This window comes from Drosophila subpulchrella, chromosome 2R (assembly GCF_014743375.2).
Source record: "Drosophila subpulchrella strain 33 F10 #4 breed RU33 chromosome 2R, RU_Dsub_v1.1 Primary Assembly, whole genome shotgun sequence".
NCBI lineage: Eukaryota > Metazoa > Arthropoda > Insecta > Diptera > Drosophilidae > Drosophila > Drosophila subpulchrella.
Window position 1 is genome coordinate 1,874,597 of NC_050611.1, and position 21,218 is coordinate 1,895,814.

At 41.4% G+C, this 21,218-nt stretch overlaps 1 protein-coding gene across 4 annotated transcripts; it reads right to left on the minus strand.

Moving 5' to 3' along the window:
- Nucleotides 1–187: 187 nt before the first annotated feature.
- LOC119549938 lies at nt 188–14,955 on the minus strand. 4 transcript variants are annotated; one of them, XM_037858319.1, is made up of 13 exons: nt 14,836–14,955; nt 13,721–14,334; nt 12,164–12,299; nt 10,970–12,075; nt 10,345–10,419; nt 4,371–5,573; nt 3,229–3,582; nt 2,203–2,520; nt 1,996–2,143; nt 1,733–1,938; nt 1,227–1,410; nt 407–733; nt 188–329 (listed from the first exon to the last, which is right to left on the minus strand). In XM_037858319.1, the coding sequence occupies exons 2-12, from the start codon at nt 13,848–13,850 to the stop codon at nt 409–411; spliced, it is 4,185 nt and encodes a 1,394-aa protein (XP_037714247.1). In that variant the 5' UTR covers nt 13,851–14,334; nt 14,836–14,955; the 3' UTR covers nt 188–329; nt 407–408. The 4 variants fall into 4 exon arrangements, with proteins under 4 accessions (XP_037714247.1, XP_037714245.1, XP_037714244.1 ...); XM_037858317.1 differs by having other exon boundaries at nt 188–353; XM_037858316.1 differs by having other exon boundaries at nt 188–733.
- Between the last annotated feature and the right edge of the window lie 6,263 nt (nt 14,956–21,218).

Sequence of the window (21,218 nt, forward strand, 5' to 3'; positions counted from 1 at the left end):
AATTCCAATTCTATAAATTTAAATTTGATTCATTCAGTTGTACTGTCCTCTTTTTTAATCATACCGCTTAATATACAATAATTATCCCAAAATAATCATGATCATTTTTTCTTCATAAAACTAATTTTATTAATAATACATACAATTCAGCTTATAGGTACAAAGAATGCCTGCACGCAAGCTGTCATTATGGATGCATTCAGGGGAGTTAAGTTAATAAGTTAATTGGTTTCGCTTGATTCTGACGACAATGGTATCCAATCTCAATGATGATCACAACGACAACGTCCACTCGGTTGGAGTAGATCTGCCTGGGATTCTTGGGGTTTCTGGGGTTTTGAGTGTGGGGGTATCTATTGTACACAAGTATGTCTTAATCAGCTATTCATAATCTAGATTTGCGCACCACTAGCACGACTCCTTGTTGCAGTCGACGAAGTTGCTGAACTCGGTGGCATTGGGCGGGCCCTCACTGTACAGGTAGGTCACGGGCCACAGACGGGCGGCGGCAAAGTCACTGAGGCTCTGCAATCCGCCCGGTCGAGGTGGATGCTGGCTGTATTCGCTGCTGGCCGCCGTCGCCGGCTGCGAGTGATGAGGATGTGGATGCTTCTGTTTCTCCTTGCCACTGGGCAATCCCAGGTGGGAGTGCGTCGGCTGGGTGCCGTTCTTGCCGGGGAAGTACCGATCGCTGCACTTGCGCCACTGGTCCGATTCGTCGCCCACAAAGCACCTGGAAAATTATGCCAAAATTATTAGAAGACACTCATCATTGGCCTTTAAAGAAGTGGCTCGAGTTTCTCATGATTTCAAAATAGCACTTTCAAGTAACTGCTTATTAAAAACATTAGAAGTTTTACTTTTATGCAGAGTTTCCTATACTTTAACTTTTATATCCGTAAGTAAAAAATAACAAATCTTATTTAAATAATAATTTTAAAATACAATATTATTTTGTTTTCTTTGGCTGGTACGGAAGTTTTTTTAATTTTAGAAATTATTTTTGATTTATTCTAAATACGCTGAATGCAGTGTGCTGACTAAAAGTCGTTTTCTCGTACTCATGGTAAGCTAAAAATATGTTTTAAGCCTTAAATTATCCTTCGTTTGTTAGGCATAAGTATAACATCAGGACAAGAAAACGGCCCTATATATATCATAACATACTATAGGGTGTTGACATCTGTAACCTAAAAATGGGATCACCAGAACCTCTATTTACTTACCAGGGATAATCAAAGCCCTTGCTGTAGCCGCATGGGTGGTCCGCCTTGCAGCAGTAGTCCCAGGAGCCCACCTCGGAGGCGTCAGTCTCGCAGGAGTAGAAGCCCGTGATCAGATTCTTCGCACAGGGGCTGCTCCGGCGGCAGGGTTTTCCGGACACGGTGTAGTGGCGCCAGGCCACGTCGCCTTTAGCGGACAAGAAGCGGGTTTAGTGAGGTCAAGAGCACGGGGTTTGGGGGTGGAAGTCGGGATCGAGTTCGAAAACGGTGGCATGCAAAACGATCGGTTAGTAGCTTTTGGGGGATTCGTCTTTCGGTTATTCTGGGACTGGGGCCGCTGTACATGCTAGTAAACGTTATTTACACAACATTCTCCGCTACAAACTAATTTACACAAATTCTAATGCTAGTAATACACAACTAATGCTAGTCCGCTGCCCGGTTAGAGCAGCCGGAACCGGTTATTTACACTTGGATCGAGGTGCAACAGGTTAGTAGGTTGAGTTTACCCGGTTCCCGGAAGATGTCCATGCGCCGGTCATTGTTGACCCGCGATCCTCCAATGGTGTTGACCTTGTCTCGGCAGGTCCAGTCGAAGGGATTCCAGGCGAAGAGCCAGAAGTCGCGATCCTTGGTGTGTGCATAGTGCACATCCTGCTTCAATTCGGTCTGATCCAGATCGGATAGTTCGCAGTTGAAGGAGCTGGCATGGGAGCTGGTTTGTGGAACGGATTTCAGTTACATTGGTGACAAGAATATTCGTATAACTCACCCATAGCTGAAAGCGAAACACTTGAAAGGAGTCGTCTCCCGGAAGCGGATGCACTCCTTCTTGCAGGCCATCTCCGAGGGCACAGAAATCACCTTCTTGATGGCCGGAGGAAGCAATCTAGCCGGCGATCCATAACCCAAGTAGCATACTAAGATAAGAAATTTCCATATTACTTCTTGAAGAGCAAAACAATCCTAGGCAACCCACGTTTCTTGTGCTTTTCATCCACAATCGGCTGAATTTCGCATCCATGTCCATAGCTCGCTCGCTCGAAAATGTCGAAGGCTGCGTCCAGGATGAGATGACGCTCCTTGTCCATGTCCCTCACCGGCCAATCACTCAGCTGGCAGTTGTCGATGACCCCAGCATGTCGCTGCTGGCCATATCGGAAGGCAAAGGCCCGGCAGGTAAACTTCGTGGAGCGAATGCACTCCATCTCGCATTCGCCCACAGATCGCACGGTCAGCGAGTCGCGGACGATCGATTTGAAAAAGCGCGTGGCATCGATTGCTCGGAAGAAGCACTCTGGAAATGGAAATTTAATTTAAAAGGATTATGCCAAACATTTCATAAATAAATAAATTAGTGAAATAATTACATACACATAGAAAAAAGGTTTATTACCATAGTCAAACACTTTTTAAGATCTTGGGTGTAATATTGAGGCAATATACCAAAATTATGTTTTTTTTAACTCTGAGTCTGTTTATTTGTATCTTTTTAATACATATTTCAATAATTCCTTCTAAAAACAAAGAATTTAATTTTGTTGTGTATATTAATAAAAGTATTTAAGCTAAATTATTCTGACATGTATGTATTTTTCAAACTATATAAAAAAGCTTTAAAATTCAAACATAATCTATCTAAAAATAACTAAATAAAAGTGCCGAGTGATTCCGCGACTGGGCTCTAAGCATTTACGTCTTAGTAAATTCTTAGTTTTTATTGCCTAAGACTTTTACTTGCCCAACAATTTTATTGTTTTAAATAAGGCTAAATATGACCTTAAATTTAGGAAATTTTTGGTTTTTTTAAGCAATGGTTTTTTTACAAGTAAAGTGCTTCATAAAAATAAACTTAACTCATGCTTTTTTAAACGTTTCATAATGTTTTGACCCCCATACGTGCACCTCATATGTCGCACTTAACGGCATAATTTTCTCTGCGCATTTTTATAAGCTAATAGAGGTACATAGATAAGAAGTGCTAGTAAGTATTAAATTGACTTACGTGCATTTCTCGGATCCGAGAGGGCGGTGCTAGGTCCGGGATTGGGACCAGCGGTGTCGTGTCGTCGGGGCGGGGGCTGCCTGCACACGTCCATATCGTCCGCCATAGAGTAGATGTCGTAGTCCCGATCCGGCTCGATGTCCACGTAGTAGTCGAGCATGTTGATGGGTCGGTCGCAGAGCATGCAGTTGTCCCTGCCCGCCTGGTTGTACCGGTAGCTGTACGTGTGGCAGATGAAGCTGGGCCGCTGATCCGAGCACAGGCGCTCGCACTCCGTCAAGGTGGGCACGTTGTAGGCGTGCTTCACTGCCGTCTTGTGTAGTCGGAATCCCTCGCTGGTTTTGGCCGAGCATTCTAATGTGTGTGTAGATTACAAAGTAGCTCAGTTTAGTGTACACAAACAGAAATATTAGAAATCAAAACAAATTTATTTTCTAATATATTTTTGCGTTTTAATTAGAAAATATACTTTATTTATTTTATATAACGTAAAAGCTTTTAATATTCGAATATTATAAATAATTATTTTTCCTCTGTATTAGAAATGTATAATAGTGTATTGTTTGCGGAAAAAGTAATCGCAGCTTGGGTTTCAAAATCTAAAAGTATTTATTGAAACAAGTAAAAACCTATTGGAGTTCCTCTGGGTAAGCTCGCGTTCTTCCATAATTGAAGATAAAAACACAAAGAAGCACACAAAATACTGATTACCAAAATGTTTACTAAAAAATACAAAAAACAAAACAAAACGCTATAGTCGATGCCATCGACTATCACATACCCGTTACATGGCTAGATCGACTCGGCTAGTGATCCTGATTAAAAATATATAGGAGTATATCTATCGAAATCTTTACATAGCTATAGTATAAAAACGCGGGCTAAGCTAGGGGAACCTCAAATGGCGTTTTAATCGTTTCAACTAGTACTTTAGATCTTAAATACAAAGTGCGGTTATAGCCCCAAAGTTTTTTTACTGTTTGCATATTTAACACTTTTCGGTGTACTTCTACTAATATTTCGATGAATACTAGTAATATATAGTTTGGAAACTAAATTTTTTTTAAATATAATAGTGTGGTACTTATCTTCGATTTACTTGTATATTTGAAAAACTTATCCGAGTTTCTCGAACCACTCACCATCTTGTCCCGGCCTTCGTGTCCACTGCTGACGGTAATCGTTGCGCCGCCTAGGGTAATCCTCCTCGTAACCAGATCCCGGATAACTTAGCACCGAGTTGGACTCTCGGTGTGGCGCCCCCAGCTGGAAGTAGTTGAAGTCCTGCTGATCCTTGCGCCGCTGCGACTCAGTAAGACCCCAGTACGAAGAGGAGGATGAGGAGGAGTGCTTGCTGTTTCCGCCGTAACTGCCTCCGTAGTGTCCCCAGTTGTCCTCGCCACCAATCAGATAGGGCACGAATTTATTGGGCTTCTTGTAGGAGCTTGGAGGACCCGGAGGTCCTGCGCCATCTCGATCGAGGTAGTTGTGAGACGGTCGGCTGGGCGGTCGGTAGGGAGAGAAGTCTGAGCCAGGACGATAAGGTGGACGGTATTTGTCAATGCGGTCCGTTTCCGGACGTGACGGTCTGTACGCGGAGCTGTCGTAGCCGGAGCTACTTGGCAAAGTTTCCCAGCGATCTGGTCTGCCGGGGCGATAATTTGGGGGATCGTGACGATCTACGTAGGGATGATCGCCGCCATAACTGCTGGGCGGGGTGTGGCCGAAGTATCCAGAACTGGAGCCCGAACTAGAACCCGATCCATGCGAGGAGAACTCATACGAGGATGCGGAGGAGGACGAGCTATGCGAGCTGTGCGAGCCATGGAACTCCGAGGAGAAGGGCGGTCGGTGTTCGTAGGAGCTGCCCGGAGGTCCTGATGGACCGCGATAGTGATCCACGGCCGTGCTGCTCGGCGGGCGATAGTGATCCCTATCCCTATCCCGATCCCTATCTCCAAATCCTCCTCCGCCGCCACTGGGCTTGAAGTAGACGGGCTGGCTGCTCACCGGACCCTTGGAGCAATCCTGGCAAGCACTGCGACGACAGCTGCTCGGTGCATTGCGGTCCCTCTCGTAGTAGTCATAGTCGGGATGCCTCAGCAGGTTGGCGTCCCTCCTATCCGGACTGGAGTAAAGGTCCATCTGGGCCAGCGGCATCTCAACCAGCTCGCAGTCGCCCTGGCCGTGACCCGAGGGATCTAGCCGGTAGTTGAAGCCCTCGCACATGAATCGCCGCTCCCGTCCGCACTCCCGCATGCACTCCTCCACGCGCTCGCAGGATATGGAGCGACGCACGAAGTGGGGGGCTATCCTCTTTCCGGCCAGGACTCGCCGGAAGCAGGCTGAAAAGGAGATCAAGTGGGTGTTGCAGTGCCAGTTGCAGAAGCTGCGTCTTACGCAATTGGGGGCAGCGAAAAAAGGCGGAAAAGTATCGACCATTCAACGTTTGGAGGCAGTGAAGCGAGGACAGAACCCAAGATCGGGGCTGTGTTACTTCATGGGTGTCTGCACTTTGAAAAAATTAAGTATTTGCCTCAAAGGGCGAGAAGATTGCAGCTACCTAATATCTCAATATAATAAAATTATAATAAATGTATAACTCAAAGAAACAAGCATCCATTTATGTTGCAGCTCAAATACAAATGACACCAATTACTAAAAACAATAGCAAGGCAATTATAATGAACTTAAGTGAAAAAGGTAATTTTAGCTTTTCTTTTGTGTTAAAATAATCATTATGACAGTTTCCAAACAAATCAACCTAACATTAGGAATAATTGAAATGAAAGTAAAGCCATTCTTTCTCAAAAAAATTACATAAAAAATTGTAAATTAATTTCTTGAGAACTTAAACACAAAAGACATTTTACTTTATCAACTTTCCACCAAGAACTTTAATTGTAAAATTGATTACGAGGAGCAACATGTTTTTGTTCAAGTGCATTTATGTCCAAGTCGGTTTCTGTTTTTCTTACGGGTCGAATTGTTTTTCGCTGTTGTTTTCGTTTTTGCGGCACATCCGCTGCCGTTTTGAGTAAATTATGTTCGAGTCATGTTGGGTGCCGTGTACTCCACCGAAGATTATCTCCGGGAAAATTGCCAGCCAAGACAGAGTGTTTTTCACGCAGAACGTTGGAAATTATGCAAATTACTTTAATACGCACTCCGAAATTCGGTCGAGCGCTGGGCCTGCGTCCCAAGTGGAATGACCTGCAACCATGGTCCCCTACCTTTGGCATCCTCCACGACGATAATGGTGCTGCTGAGATCGGTGTGTCGCGTAGGACTAACGAACTTCGATCCGCCGTCGTAGACGCGACACAAAAGCAGCAGCAGTGGCAAGAGCCCACAGATACTCCTCATATTTTTCGGGAGATTATTATACTAAGCGGTGATTTTTATGTGATTACGTAATGGCTAAATTAGCGTTCTGGGCTAATTAATTTCTGTGCAATGTCAAGCGCTCGAAACAATGGGCCAAATGGCCATCCCGCTCGAACCCAGGACACGGAGACGCGAACACGATTTCCGGACGATTTTTTCGACGCGCGGCGCTGGCGATTCTAATCGCGAATGAACAGCGGCTGTGGTCAAGCTTGCGGTTTTATACGGCATTAGAAAATCGCTAGCGATTTTCGAGCTTTTCGCTTCTACGCTTCTGAGCCGGGAGCTTTTCGCTCCGACGCTCAGAAAATCAGAAAATTACCTGTACTCCCGCATTCAGTGGATTCTTTTTTCCGACGCCACGCGGAGAGCACTTCGTTTTGCCCAGAAGCCTTGGATCTCCGGTATAATGAGCATTTTCAGTGGGTGTTTTTTTCGGTGGAAGATGGCTATCTTCGCCGATGATTCAGATGAAAATACGAGGGTACAGATCGCTGCGAGATGCGATGCTGATGGGGGCAGCCAACCGTTAACAGACCTCGCTCAAGGATGCCGCAACTTGATACGGCGCTTATTATTTCGTTTCAATAAGAGCGGTCTTAATGAGGTACTAGGAAAGTTGAACCTAAACAGTTACCCGCCTGATCATGGGCTAATAAAGTAGAATAATGGCTGACTACCTTAGTTGTTAAATTGTTTTTAGCTCAAGGATGGAGTGTTTATGTGCTTCTGAGGTTTTTTGGAATACAATAACTCTTACTATCATATTAACTTGTTAGAGGTACTGCAACCATCCAACTAGATACATATTAAACCATCTCCCGTGACTCTGGTTTTTGTTTTGTTTAAAATATAGGGATTTTATAGATGTATCTAAAAGGATACGTTCTGAAGAAATGCATTTGTCTTTAATACGCTTTTTATAACATGAACAACGCTGTTTTATTTTTCTTAATGTAGTAAATCAATTTTTTGACCAACAACCAAATGGTTATAGTTAATCTTGATTAGAGACAATTTTCTTACATAAAAAAATTAAGTAAAAAATTAAAAGCTTTAATATAGCCCTGTTGTGTGACACACTTAACATCTAAAGCAAAAAAGATTTTAAAGAAATTTAGCTGTATTACTAAATTCCAAGGGACGTTTGTCCTGTACATTCAAGTTCCTTGCCTAAGTCTTTTGTTATTGAAAAGATGTTTCTCAACAGTGCTCATATTCTCATGGTTCTATTGCATTTCCCAATCAAGCCTGACCACAGATATGAGTCCAACGATCATATCACCCCTCCTGAACCACCCAAAGCAGCCGACTTGAGTGCATTTCCGTTTCTGAATCAATGTCACTGCTGTCAGGCGGTGAACCACCGTGGTGGTGCTACAAACTCGAACCGCATTTGTGGGTGGTTTTTGTGCACCGACTTTGTGTTGGCATTTGCATACAATGACTGCCAGAGGAGTGTGCATGCTGAGTGCAGTTCCACTCCGTTCTGTTCTATTCCGATCTTGCACAACCCTATAGAACCGCCAAAAACTGGAGATACATATAGCGAAGTTCGCTTCCGCCTCCCAGCGATCTGTGTAGCCCAATCTCCAAGTGTAAATTACGATCTGTCCCACGCCAAATATAAGCAAGCTAACTAACTAGCGAACACGCCACCTCAGAAACACAATTAATTGCGGCAACGTCATCAAGTTTGGCATTTGAACTTGGATTCTTTTGGCATTTGGTAGCGTATGGTATTCAGTAGGCTTATGTCACCACCACCCGCTGGGTTCATGTACTCCACTCCGTCACACTTGGAAACCCCGAAAGGAAGTCGCGCCGAAATCCAAACCCAAATCGTTCTTTGATGATCTGACTCGCCAGTTTCAGAAATGTTATAAATCTTCTGCACTTGACAACTCAATTTCTTCTGTAAAGCAATGAGATCATATTAACCGAAGAGACCGGAAAATTTGGAGGAATTATATTTGCATAAATAATGTAATTACCCTGATACCGGCTTCAATGCGAAGGTCATTTCAGTTGTTGAGTAATAGTATTATAGCTTTTACTATGAATTAGAAAGAATTCTGCGCAAAAAAATTAGATATGAAGTGCTTTGTAAAAAGGTTTTTTAAGTAAACAATTTCTTATTTAGTTTATTTTAAATTATAATGTTTAATAAATAATATAATTTATCCTCATACGAAAAAGATTTCCAACATAAAAATTCGACTTACGAATAACTGATTGCACAGAGTACAATATTAGACCATTAAATGTAGTTCTTAGCACAAGGTGGAAAATTTCTTAACCACTCACAAAAATCGATTGGTAAACTGACCAATAATAGTCCCCAACCATCGAATTGTCAATTTTATCCATTAAATAGTTACTCTTACGTAATACGTAAGCGTATAAAAAAGAGTTTGATTGAAGTTAATTAACTTTTTTGGTAGCTAGCCCACCCATAAAATATAGTTATAAAATTGTTTTATAGTAATTGTATACGTCTAAAATTGATACAGTTATTAACTAAATACATAGATACGTCAAGATGGCAAGGTAATTTTTAAGGAAAATAAAAAAAAAGTTATTTTTAAATTGCACTTTTTAAAAGTCGCTTCCAGCTAGTGAAGAAATATGTTAAAGACTTTACAGAACATATGTTTTAAGTAAACTCGAACTTTCGACTTGGGACTATAAGTGTACGAGTCGTAAGACCTAGTTGGGAAAAAGAAAAAGGAAATTTGTAAAGTTATTGCTGCATACTTTTGTGTGGAAGATTTTGCGTTAAGATAACTATTTTTTATAGCTTATCAACTTTTTACTATTGCAATAACAAAAAACACACGTCACGTAAACGTAACTATGTTAATAATGGCTTACAAAATACAAAATACATTTATTTGATCTCAAGGTGGTACTGTGGAGCCTTAAAATTGAAATAAAAACGGGAGTGGCCGGGTTGATATGAAACATCCCATATACAACCATTTTTCTTAGTAAAGTACAATTTTTTATAGTTACTCAACTATCAGCATTGTTCAAATTTACCAATTTTTTTTGTGTGCATATTCGGAGTCAGCACACACAAATCTATTGTTAATTTTTGGTGTTGCATTGGTTCTTAATATCTACCTAAGAACTTAAAACATTTCCTTGCAAAATGATCAAAGTGAACCGAGTAAGCTAAATATCCCATGTGGGTGACCCCAATTGTACCATTTTCAATTTACTGCGCTTGCCATTTATCAAAACTTTGGCCACAGCGTTTTTTATTATACCGTTTTGTGGGTGGGTGGGTTAGTTAGTGGAGCTTTTGGCTCCGTTGTATATGTTATGCGATTGTGAATAATACCGATGCTTACTGCAACCGCCCACTCACCCCCGAGACCCCGGATCCGATGAGCATTATGCCAGGCTAATGGGTTTAGTTTTGTTACGCAAATAAAAGCCAGGGAATGTGGGTCAATCGGGGGTCTGTCATCTGTCACTTGACCAGTCTGTCGGCGTGGACCCCGAAAGCTAATGAGTTTTAGTTGTGCGCCAAGTTAATTCTAAATTTTAGTTGTTTTATTGTTGTTGCAACTCTCAAGTGACCCGTGTCATTGCCTCTTTATAAGGGTTATAGGCACATGTGCCAGTCTATAGGGTTAGAAGGTTAGCTTCGGGGGCAGAGCGAATCCATGATTTAGTTGAAGGTGGGAGAACGAGGAATGGGAACACCACAGATTTACTTACCCTTAAGTTCATCCATAGGATATCCCATATGGTCGCGGTCCCTATCCCGATCTCTATCACCTAGCATGGGTCGTTCTGAAAATATATAATGTTTACATTTTTCTTTGTGATTTTTGCTTAAAATAATCAGAAGAGATAAATATTCTTAGCCAAACCCAAAACCCAATAAAATCCCTTTAATGATAGACCGACATAAATAATTATAATATCGTCAATGTGTTATTAAGAATTAAAAACAAGATGTAGGTAACTTGTACTTTTTAAAGGCGTTTCAAAGGAAACATGACAAATCGAAAAAGTATACACTGGTCTCTAAATTGTTAAAATTGGTGAATATCGTTTCAAAATAATCCAAACTAACATCATATTTATTAATGGCATTGTTTTGTAAAGGCTCTTAACTTGTCTTGAGTTATCTACTTGGTTGGTTATGATCTCTAATTAACTTAAAACTAAAAATGTTGTAAAATTTTTAAGGTCAGGTTCTACATCAAATTCATTAGAGACATAGACAAAATATTGAAAAACATTATAACATTTATATGGTGTGTTAATGGAAATTCTGTGATATAAAATACTAACATCCAAATTCTAATTCTTTGCTAATCATCCCTTTAGTACTTACTGTTATTTCCTTGCATGAAGTCATCGGGATTAAAGTACGTGGCAATGGTCTTGTCATCGTCGTAGCTTCCGTATCCATCTCCTGGTCTCATGGCACTGCCGTTCCGCCGGATGTACTCATCTCGTGGTGGAGGAGAACCCTCGTAAGGAGGTGGAGGACGTGCCGAAGGTCCGTTCATTCCGTAGCCATCGTGTGGCGACATTGCTGGTGGATCTGGTCGATTGGTGTAGTCCGGCCGAGGCTCGCGATGGGGATCATAGCTGGGACTTGGGCGTGGTCCATAGGAGGACGGTGTGGAACTGTCGTAGGGACGAGGAAGATACTCCGGGCGATCATCCGTGGGACGTGGTGGTCGAGGAGGATACTCCGGGCGATCATCCGTGGGACGTGGTGGACCGGGCGGATATTCCGGACGGTCGGCGGTGGGACGAGGTGGCCTAGCCGCATAACTGGGTCGCTCCTCCGAAGAACCACTCGATGGCCTCACCGTTGGCGGTGTATATCTCTCCGGGGACCCGTAGCTGTAACCGTTTCCGTAGCCCAATCCAAAGATGGGTCTCGGCGGGCTGTGGGGCGTGGGCCTGATGCCTTCATCCTCCGCCGGCTCTATGGGTCCATAGTGCGGTCGATAGCGCTCATCCACCTCTGGGGCATTGGCCGCATAGCCCCCGGGAATGTAGGCCTCCTCGTTGGGCGACGGATAGTTGTTCTCGTAGAGCGTGGGGTACTTGTAGAGGGGGTACAGATCGTGCGAGAAGTACAGGCGGTCGCCCACACCTGGAGGCGGGGGCAGGGAGGGTCCCAGTGGAGGTGGTGGACCCCCAGAAGTGTGGGGCGTTGGGTTTACCACCAGCACGGGCGTGTTGCCCACATCCAAAGGCCTGTTCGGCAGATCCAGTGGCGTCGGTCCAGGCGATATGGCACTGGGACCTGGCACAGGCAGTGGACCGGGGGCAATCGAGTTGTCGCTCAAGTCGAAGCAGTTAGTTTTGCGCGTGTACAGATCAAAGTCGGGATCGAAAATCACGCCCCCCGGACGCCCGCCGCCCCCGGAGCCGTACTGCTCCGATGACAACTGACAAGTGCCGTTTCCGCGTCGATGAACACTGAAAAAATCCAACAAAAAAGTAAGAAACTTATATACATAAGGTGGAAATTGGGCAATCAAGGGGTGACAGGTGGAGGAAGACTCACCCGAACGAGATGGCCTGACACTTCTCGCCCGCCTGCAGGCACTTCTCCTTGCACATCTTCAGCGAGTTGGTGTCTTCGGTGCGGAAGGTCTTCTCAAATGGCAGCATCGCCTCCAGTGCAATCCGCTCGAAGCAGTCTGTCGATGCCAGATGGTAAATGTAAGATCGAAATTGCAAAAGGTTCGACTGGTAGTTAAGTAATCCCCCCCCCCCCTCGCTCCTTTTAAACAATTGCGTCACCCCACTTGCACTTTCAAGGCCAACGCTGGTGCTCCACTTCGTCCACTCTACGGTAGGTTAGTTTTATTGACTCTGCAATTGTCTCTTTTCGATTGTTCGCGGGCTTTGTTCTCCATTTGGATTTGAATTTGAATTTTATTAACTTTGCGTGCTGGCGGGGCGCACTTGGGTGACCCATAGAATTTTTGTCAGTGCATGAATAATTCAAAAAGGTCAAACCGTAAACAAAACACATTGCTCTGCGGTGTCTGTGGTCTGACATGCTTGATGGATTGGCCCCCAGCCTATGGTAGTTAGATTGGCATGCTCTTTCCAAGAAATTATCTCATTTAGAATATATTAAAATATTTCCTAGGTAATGACAATTAGATTTATTTTAGGGAGGGATCTATTGTAGGGAGTGTCAAGCAAACAAACCCACCCCCGAATTACTCTGATGAAGACGTTTCCGGAATTGTGAGTAATTTTTTTGTATCACCTAACTGACGTAATTAAGTACACTTCAGTACTAATTAAATGTTTAATATTTATTTTTCTTACTTTATCACGATAGCCAGAATGGGTCAATAACACAGGCTAGTATCTAAAACCATTCTTTAAAAAACCATAATGTACAAATTTTCCCAGTCGCACAATGCTTGTAAAAAGCAAGTTCTAAAAAGGCATTAAGCCGGTTTTTACGACCAATTGTACGAGTATTTAAGCTTAAATGGTGTTTATTATCATCTGAACTGTCATTCAATGCTTCAAAATGTTAAATTATTAAGTGAAATCTATGGAACTAAAAACACAATTTGCCGACAATAACAATTACTACTATCCATTATTTGGGCCCTTCCTTGACCTAATGGTAAATTGCCATATTCCATCTAATTTTTAGCTCACCAAAAATAAATTCACTCACGACGAAATAAGAACTCGTGCAATTTCTGTGACGAAAACACAATATGCATATAGTAGATCTAATAAAGACTTATTTCAAAATTTCACTTAAGATTTTTAGCTTCTTACCTAAAAAGAAATTTTCTCCCATGGAAATATTTATCAAAATATGTGAACTCTTCTTATTTGACTTTTTATGTTTTCAACGGAATTTCTTCTGAACCAATTATGTTATGAATCATAACTTATGATAAGCCTTAACAATACGTTTTGATCGGTTTATGTCTCGTTTTGGTCAAACCACAACAGAAAATTTGCAATTTTTCGACAATCTATACATAAAGACCTCCCTTCACACACTCCCGGTGTAATTCATCACTATGTGGACGACCGTCCACAGTGATAGATCACCCTTGTTTCCCAATATTTCACTTACCATTTCGTGCGGATACCAACTGGTTATCGACGGTGAGAGCACTTGCGGAATCCCAAAGACCGATGAGGAGAAATGCTACCTGCAAGCGCATTAATCGCTTTCCGAGCGTTTTATCGCTAATCGCGATCATTGGGACCGATTACTTTGAGTCCCCAGCGGCGCAATCTGATATGATGATGCTTTCTTTTAGATTTGCTCTCACTTAACTCGCTTTTTTTGGCACTTCCCTTTTTGCATTATCGGCGGTTTCGCCGGGGCTTCTTCTGGCCAGAAGATTCGCTCGAGGCACCGACGGGATGGACGCGAGATTTCGAACTGAGAGATGGAGATTCGCTCGAGGCGCGTAGAAACCTTCTGCTTCTTTCTTCCGCCTTTCTTTGCAGTCGCGTGTATCTTTCTTTTTTCGTTTTTATTCGTTTTGTTTCTGGCTTTCGCGTTACGATTCGCTACTTTTCACATTCTTTTCACCGTTAATTATGTTGCCAAAATATGCAGATCGTTAAAAATGAGCCAAGATCGGCTTTATTTATGGGTTCGCGGGCAAGGGACGGCTTAAGATTCTGCGTATGCGGAAGAAGCCGAATCCACATAATTATGATGGGTCTAAGCTGTAACTTCAAGTGGGAGAGGGAGGGCGAGAGTCAATAACCTGACCAACCAAGCGCTACGGAGCCTTCTTACAGGCGATGACGTCAGAGTTCACTGCACAGGTGCCTGTGACCTTTCGACCAAAAGTTTTGAAGTCGCCCGATAATTAAAAACTCTGATGACAAAGTGCTCATCAATGCGTAAATCCAGCATTTGTCATACCAATGCCGAAATTACCTAAAACAATAATAACTTATTTTTTCATAGTTGCCAAAAAAACAATTAAGCTAAGAATCTTGATGATTAATAAAAAGATGACGGCACAGAATTCTCCAAGTAGTATGAATAATATAATGTTTGATGGTGAAAATTGTTAGATTGTATCGCCGACTTTCATCTTTTCTTTTTGGGGCGAGGTAAATTATGCTGGGAAATGTAGCAAATATAACGGCACTTCCGTTGCGCTTTGACACTTTGCAAATCTCCACAATTTTGGCTAATGACAAGAAAGCCCCTTAAACACACACCTAGTTTCAATTTACTTTTAGTTTCTTGTTTTATGTTATATATTTGATTCTGGGCTTTAGGTTTTTATTTATTTATTTTTTGTTTTGGCCCGTCTCGTTTGGTTTGGCTGGTTTTCGCTGCCCGCGCACTCGACTCCGATCCGCACTCGCTAAACAATTGAAACTGAATAAAATTCTGATTTAGTTGTGTTCGAAACTCATCGGAAGAGCAGAAAGCGGCGCAGACGCGACAGTGCTGCGACAGAGCCGCGGGCAGAGGCAGAGGCAGCGGCAGAGGCAGGTAAGCATCTCGCTCGGCAATTTGTTGTTGCCACACTCAGATAAATTGGGAGCCACTATGTACTACATACCTTAGAAACTATTCATAGTTATCAAGCCACGCAGGCTGGCATTTCTTTTTAAACTTTTTTTTAACAAGTTTGGATCTAGCTTCTTCGGTTTAAGAAAAAAAGTGTTAGCAAAACTATTTAACCCGACTCAGAAATCAATTTCCACCTAATTTGGTTGGATGACATTTTTTTCAGCCCGATTAAACAGAATACGACTAATCTTTAATTTAAAAAATTATGGTATTCTTATACAAATTAATATATTTATGTATATAAGCATTCTATTCTAATCTAATAACTCTTAGCTATCTACATAGACACAATTTCCAGATATCATCAATCAATATGGTTTTATTTTTTATATTTTCAATATTTAATATTGCCTTCTATTCTGAGTTTTCTACATAAAAGGTTTTTCTCCCAGTTGGCTAAGAACTAAAATCTAGTCTCGACATTCAATTTCAAAAAGTTTTGGCTAATTACTCTTAATAGCTTGAACCCTTTTTCACAAGTGTAATTTAGTTGTTGTTTATTTAGATGGTAGCTCTATGGGGTAAGGTGTTTGAGGGGAGTGGATAAGAAGCAATAGGCGCTGGAGCTTGGCTCTGCAGATCGTCATCATCATTATCATCATTAGCATTGCCCACCTGCGCCCACTTGAGACGTGGGTGGCAAAGAGGGGAGTGACGAAGAGCTACTTGGGAGTTCGTCCATTTTCCCCCCATTTCCCCGCCACAATCGCTGGCAGTGACTCTCGAAAATTGTTTAAAATGAAATTGTAACAGGAAAAGTTGCTTACCTTTGGAGGAAAATTCGAATACTCTTTCGTTTTAAATTAAACATACAATTCTGTGAAATATAATAATTATGAACTACAAATACACTTTAAGTTCCGATATAAACAGAGTGAATTTTTTTTTTGGTATTCAAGAAACGAAATAGAAAGTAATGCCAAAAAGTTGCACATTTCGGAGCACCTACAAATAATATAAATATCAGCAAAAAGCGTAGATGAAATCCATAAAAAGGTATACATAGGGTATAGTTGATTAAACAATATTGTTCCTGTTCCAAAACGCTTAGACCAGTTAATATACTCTGCCTAGTACAATCATCAAAATAAAGGCACATTTGCGTGATTATTGTTTATGTGTTCTGTGTTTCTTTTGTTGCAATTAGAGACAGAACTCTTGGAAAGAAGTCGGGAATCAGCGGAGCAGTCGAATCAGAACCGCACCTGGAGCAAAGAATCCGAGAATTTTAGTTTGGCGCTTGGAGAGTTTTCTTTCCGCATTGCTGAGCGCTCTAAGCGGTGTGAAATTCAAATTTAACGGACACCCACCGGCTTTGCCGCTGCCCACAAGTGCATTTGGGGCTTTAACTCAAGCGTTAATTCGAGCGAGTTTTCACAAAACGCTCGAAAAAGAGATTTTCGAAAGATGGGGAAACCGAAAGATGATGATGACCGGGCAGTGGGCGGCGGGGGGAGGTGAGGCTTATAATTGGCGACACCTTTAAGTGCCGACCTTGTCATGCTCGCTGGCGTCGTCTAATTCAGGCCGGGGTTGTTCTTCATCAGCGCCTCGCCATCGTCTTCACAAAACTGCGCCGCAGTCTGCGCAGGCGCATGCGCAGCACTCGCAGTTAGCGTCGACGTCGGCAGAGGCAGGAGATTCGTATTCGGAATCGGAATGGGATTCGCCGAGGGCAAGATGAGCTCATTAGGCAGCTAATTTGCATACCAGGAACTCTCAGGAATTCTGAGTCTCAGCAAATGTTACGCCCCTAAGCAAGTCATCAGAATGGGGATTGCCCAATAGCCGAATTATAAGTAAAATGAAATATTAGACACCTATTTTCAGCTTAAAAAGATCATTAAGTAAATCATAACCTTAATCTTAAGAAGTATTAAAGTTTACTCGTTTTATTTTGACAGAAGCTAGAGAAAATTTTTTTAACAAATCGTTTAATTTTGGTTGCCTTTTAAAGTTCATAAAATTTGAGTGTTTAAACTGGTTACATGATTTTATTTGCAAGATAATAAACTTTTACACCGGTAAAAGATACATACATCTACAGATAACAAATGGAAGTACTGGAAATTACTTACCGCGCCCTATACCTCTATTTTAAGTCACAACATGACCTATTTGATATTTTTTGATACCTACTTTAGAAGTATTAACAAATATGAATTAATGCTTCATTATTCAGGAAACAACAATTTCGTCCAGTTTTGCGATTACATTTTCCAAATAAATAATTCACTTAAGACTGTTATAAACAGCACACAACTTTATTTTTTTTAGTTCGCTCTCGTAAGATCGTTACTTCCCTAGAAATACAAATAGAAGTAAGAATATTATTCGGCTTACCGCAAAGGCCATTATTGGTCGTTCTTCATTATAAATGACCGGGGGTCTCCGCCCCAAGCAGGTCAAGTCTGCTTCGCCAAACAGTTAACACCCAAATGGCCAAAATAGAAGCCCGGCACTGGCACTTCCACGCATTGCCCAATATTTTGTGCCTGTGAATACTCGGCTTTGGGGGCTGCTCCACATATCGCTAATATCGCTTGAATGTGCAGCGTTTGGCTTGGCACTTGTCCCTCGACCCTATCGAAGTCCAAAATCGCATCGCATCAAAATTCACCCGACTTGCGGTGGCGATCGGCGCTTTTGGCGGACGCACTCCGCCTGCCAAGTGGGTGAGGCTCCGATCGATGATATGGGGCCGCGAAGTGACCACGTTTCTAGCATATCTGCGTGAAAATTTCAATTTCAGTTTCAGGTCGTGTCTAACTGGAAGATATTGGCGGCAGATACGATTCGATGTCGAACCGATCGCCGATCAGAGCGGAGTGTGGTCCGCAGGAAACCCATGCCTCCAGCCGTGTCATGTAATCCGCATCGATTGGGTAAACGATTTCTGTGAGGGCGCATAAATTGTGTCCAAGCTGATTGGCAGTTGTGGGCCATCAGGAAGACCCGCTAGTATCACGTACCAAAATCATTCATCCATCTTGGTTTAGTCGCACGGATATGCAAATCCAAGGGAACATGATTTAATAAAAATGTGCAGTATTTCTTTAAAGAAGAAAGTGATGGGAAGCTGAGGTCTCTTTGAGAAAGTGCTTTATATTTTCAATAGACTAAAACTTCTCTTGATATGACACCACGGGGTCGACATTAAAATTCCATTACCTATAAAAATAATTTATTTATTTATTTAACTTTAAATGTTATTATTTCATTGCTCAGTACATCTTGTTCAAATATTTTCAAAGAAAACTACCACGTTATGAACACGCAATCTTTTATTTAACAACTTACGGTACCTATCCATTTAACGAGCACTCACTTAGCATCTCACTAACGTTAACGTCTTTAAGTGTTAGCTAAAACTTATTATACATTTAACAGCTTCACAGATTAGCAGCCTTACAAAAGAATTACCAGTTCAACAAAAACGAATTAAGACTTCGTAAGATTCATGCACTGGCAGTAATACCAGGCAGATTCATATTTGTGTCTTCCAGCATTAAGATTTTCCATCTTCTTGCTTTCTGCTTCTGATACTCCATTACTCAGATGCAAATCACACTCTGGTGTATATCAGTCTGCATTGGAACGCGCTAGGTTGATTTATGAGGTAGATATCTCGTATCAATCTTGCTGGCTTTTATCAAAAACGATTTGTCCACTCATGTTTGACCAATCTACTGAACAGCCGGTCATGTTCCGCCGTCCAATTAGACAGATATTTCGTTTGGTTATATGTATCTGCATAACGAGGAGCACTTGGCGTGTTTTACATCATGTTGGTGCTGAGTGGCCATTGAGTCCCCGTGTGCGTCAGAGTCTCAATTGGAGTCTGAGTCTAACGGCCAGCTGTTCGACTCTGCCTGCCCCGGAGATCCTATTACACAGAAAATAATTTATTTTATTTTATTAAGATATGGTTTTGAAATCTTTTAATGTATGATAACAATACTTTAACCATTGCAAAAATAGTATCTTAACTATAGGAAAACATGTTTATAGTTTGTTTTATGTGTCCATAATATCATAGAACGCTACCAAATAGTTTGCAATACCAAAACTTTAAATAACTGTACATTTTATTTGGTACAACAAATATTATTATATTGTATTATAAAAACATCGACATCAATACTTGGTAGTTTCATAATATTTGTGGAAAGGTCTTATTTTAAATCAAATTAGAATTGTCTTTTAATTAAAGATAATGCCATCTAATTTAACTTAGATTAAAAATAACTTAGTAAAGTTGACATCTTCCTTCACAAATAAAGACAATCACCATTTTGATCATCTAATCCTAGATCCTATTTCTTCCCGTGTACTTTCTGGACCCGGTCAGGGTTTTTAGTGTGGTCCACATTCACAGAAATCAAAACTCACCCAACAGGAAGTATTTGCATGTGCAGATCTCGGGACCCCGATCCCAAGCGATTCGCGAACGCGTTCGCAGAAAGCGAAAGTAATCATCCACCGCTGCGGCCACCGGGTGGATTATTGTTTTGGTTTTGCCCACGGGCACGCATGGTTAAAAGGGGCGCGGGTTGTTCGGGGGGGCGTGGCATGGAAGCCATGGCATATTTATCGCACAGACAAATATCCATTATGCAATTTGGCATGTCTAAAACGAGCAATTTGCCGCAAATGCAATAATATCCCGCCAAAGGGGGTGGGGTAAGCCGGTGGCTTGGTGGTTCGGCGCATCGGTGGTTCGGTGGGGCAGGATGGCAGTGGTGCGCCCTCAAACGCAGCCAAAACACACTGGCCTACATATACACATATAACCCCAGAGAGTGGAAAAGAAAATAAAATGGTAATAGTTTAACCCACTTTGGCCAACTAACTAGTTGGTTGCTTAAGCATTAGGTATATTTTCGGAACCTAAAATTAAATTTCATAAAGAATGCATAATATACTTTTAAATGAGTCAGGAGGCCTAATCAAAACGCGGTAAACATAAGATCTTATAGGACCCTTTTTTAGAAAAATAAATTTAGTGAAAAAATACTCTTAAAACCACAAAATTAAAATAATAAAATTGCTTGCAAACTAGTTAGACAATATTATTATATAGTGTGCCATTTTATAGTGATGGTATTTATTAAATTTAAATCTTCCAGCATTAAGATTTTCCATCTTCTTGCTTTCTGCTTCTGATACTCCATTACTCAGATGCAAATCACACTCTGGTGTATATCAGTCTGCATTGGAACGCGCTAGGTTGATTTATGAGGTAGATATCTCGTATCAATCTTGCTGGCTTTTATCAAAAACGATTTGTCCACTCATGTTTGACCAATCTACTGAACAGCCGGTCATGTTCCGCCGTCCAATTAGACAGATATTTCGTTTGGTTATATGTATCTGCATAACGAGGAGCACTTGGCGTGTTTTACATCATGTTGGTGCTGAGTGGCCATTGAGTCCCCGTGTGCGTCAGAGTCTCAATTGGAGTCTGAGTCTAACGGCCAGCTGTTCGACTCTGCCTGCCCCGGAGATCCTATTACACAGAAAATAATTTATTTTATTTTATTAAGATATGGTTTTGAAATCTTTTAATGTATGATAACAATACTTTAACCATTGCAAAAATAGTATCTTAACTATAGGAAAACATGTTTATAGTTTGTTTTATGTGTCCATAATATCATAGAACGCTACCAAATAGTTTGCAATACCAAAACTTTAAATAACTGTACATTTTATTTGGTACAACAAATATTATTATATTGTATTATAAAAACATCGACATCAATACTTGGTAGTTTCATAATATTTGTGGAAAGGTCTTATTTTAAATCAAATTAGAATTGTCTTTTAATTAAAGATAATGCCATCTAATTTAACTTAGATTAAAAATAACTTAGTAAAGTTGACATCTTCCTTCACAAATAAAGACAATCACCATTTTGATCATCTAATCCTAGATCCTATTTCTTCCCGTGTACTTTCTGGACCCGGTCAGGGTTTTTAGTGTGGTCCACATTCACAGAAATCAAAACTCACCCAACAG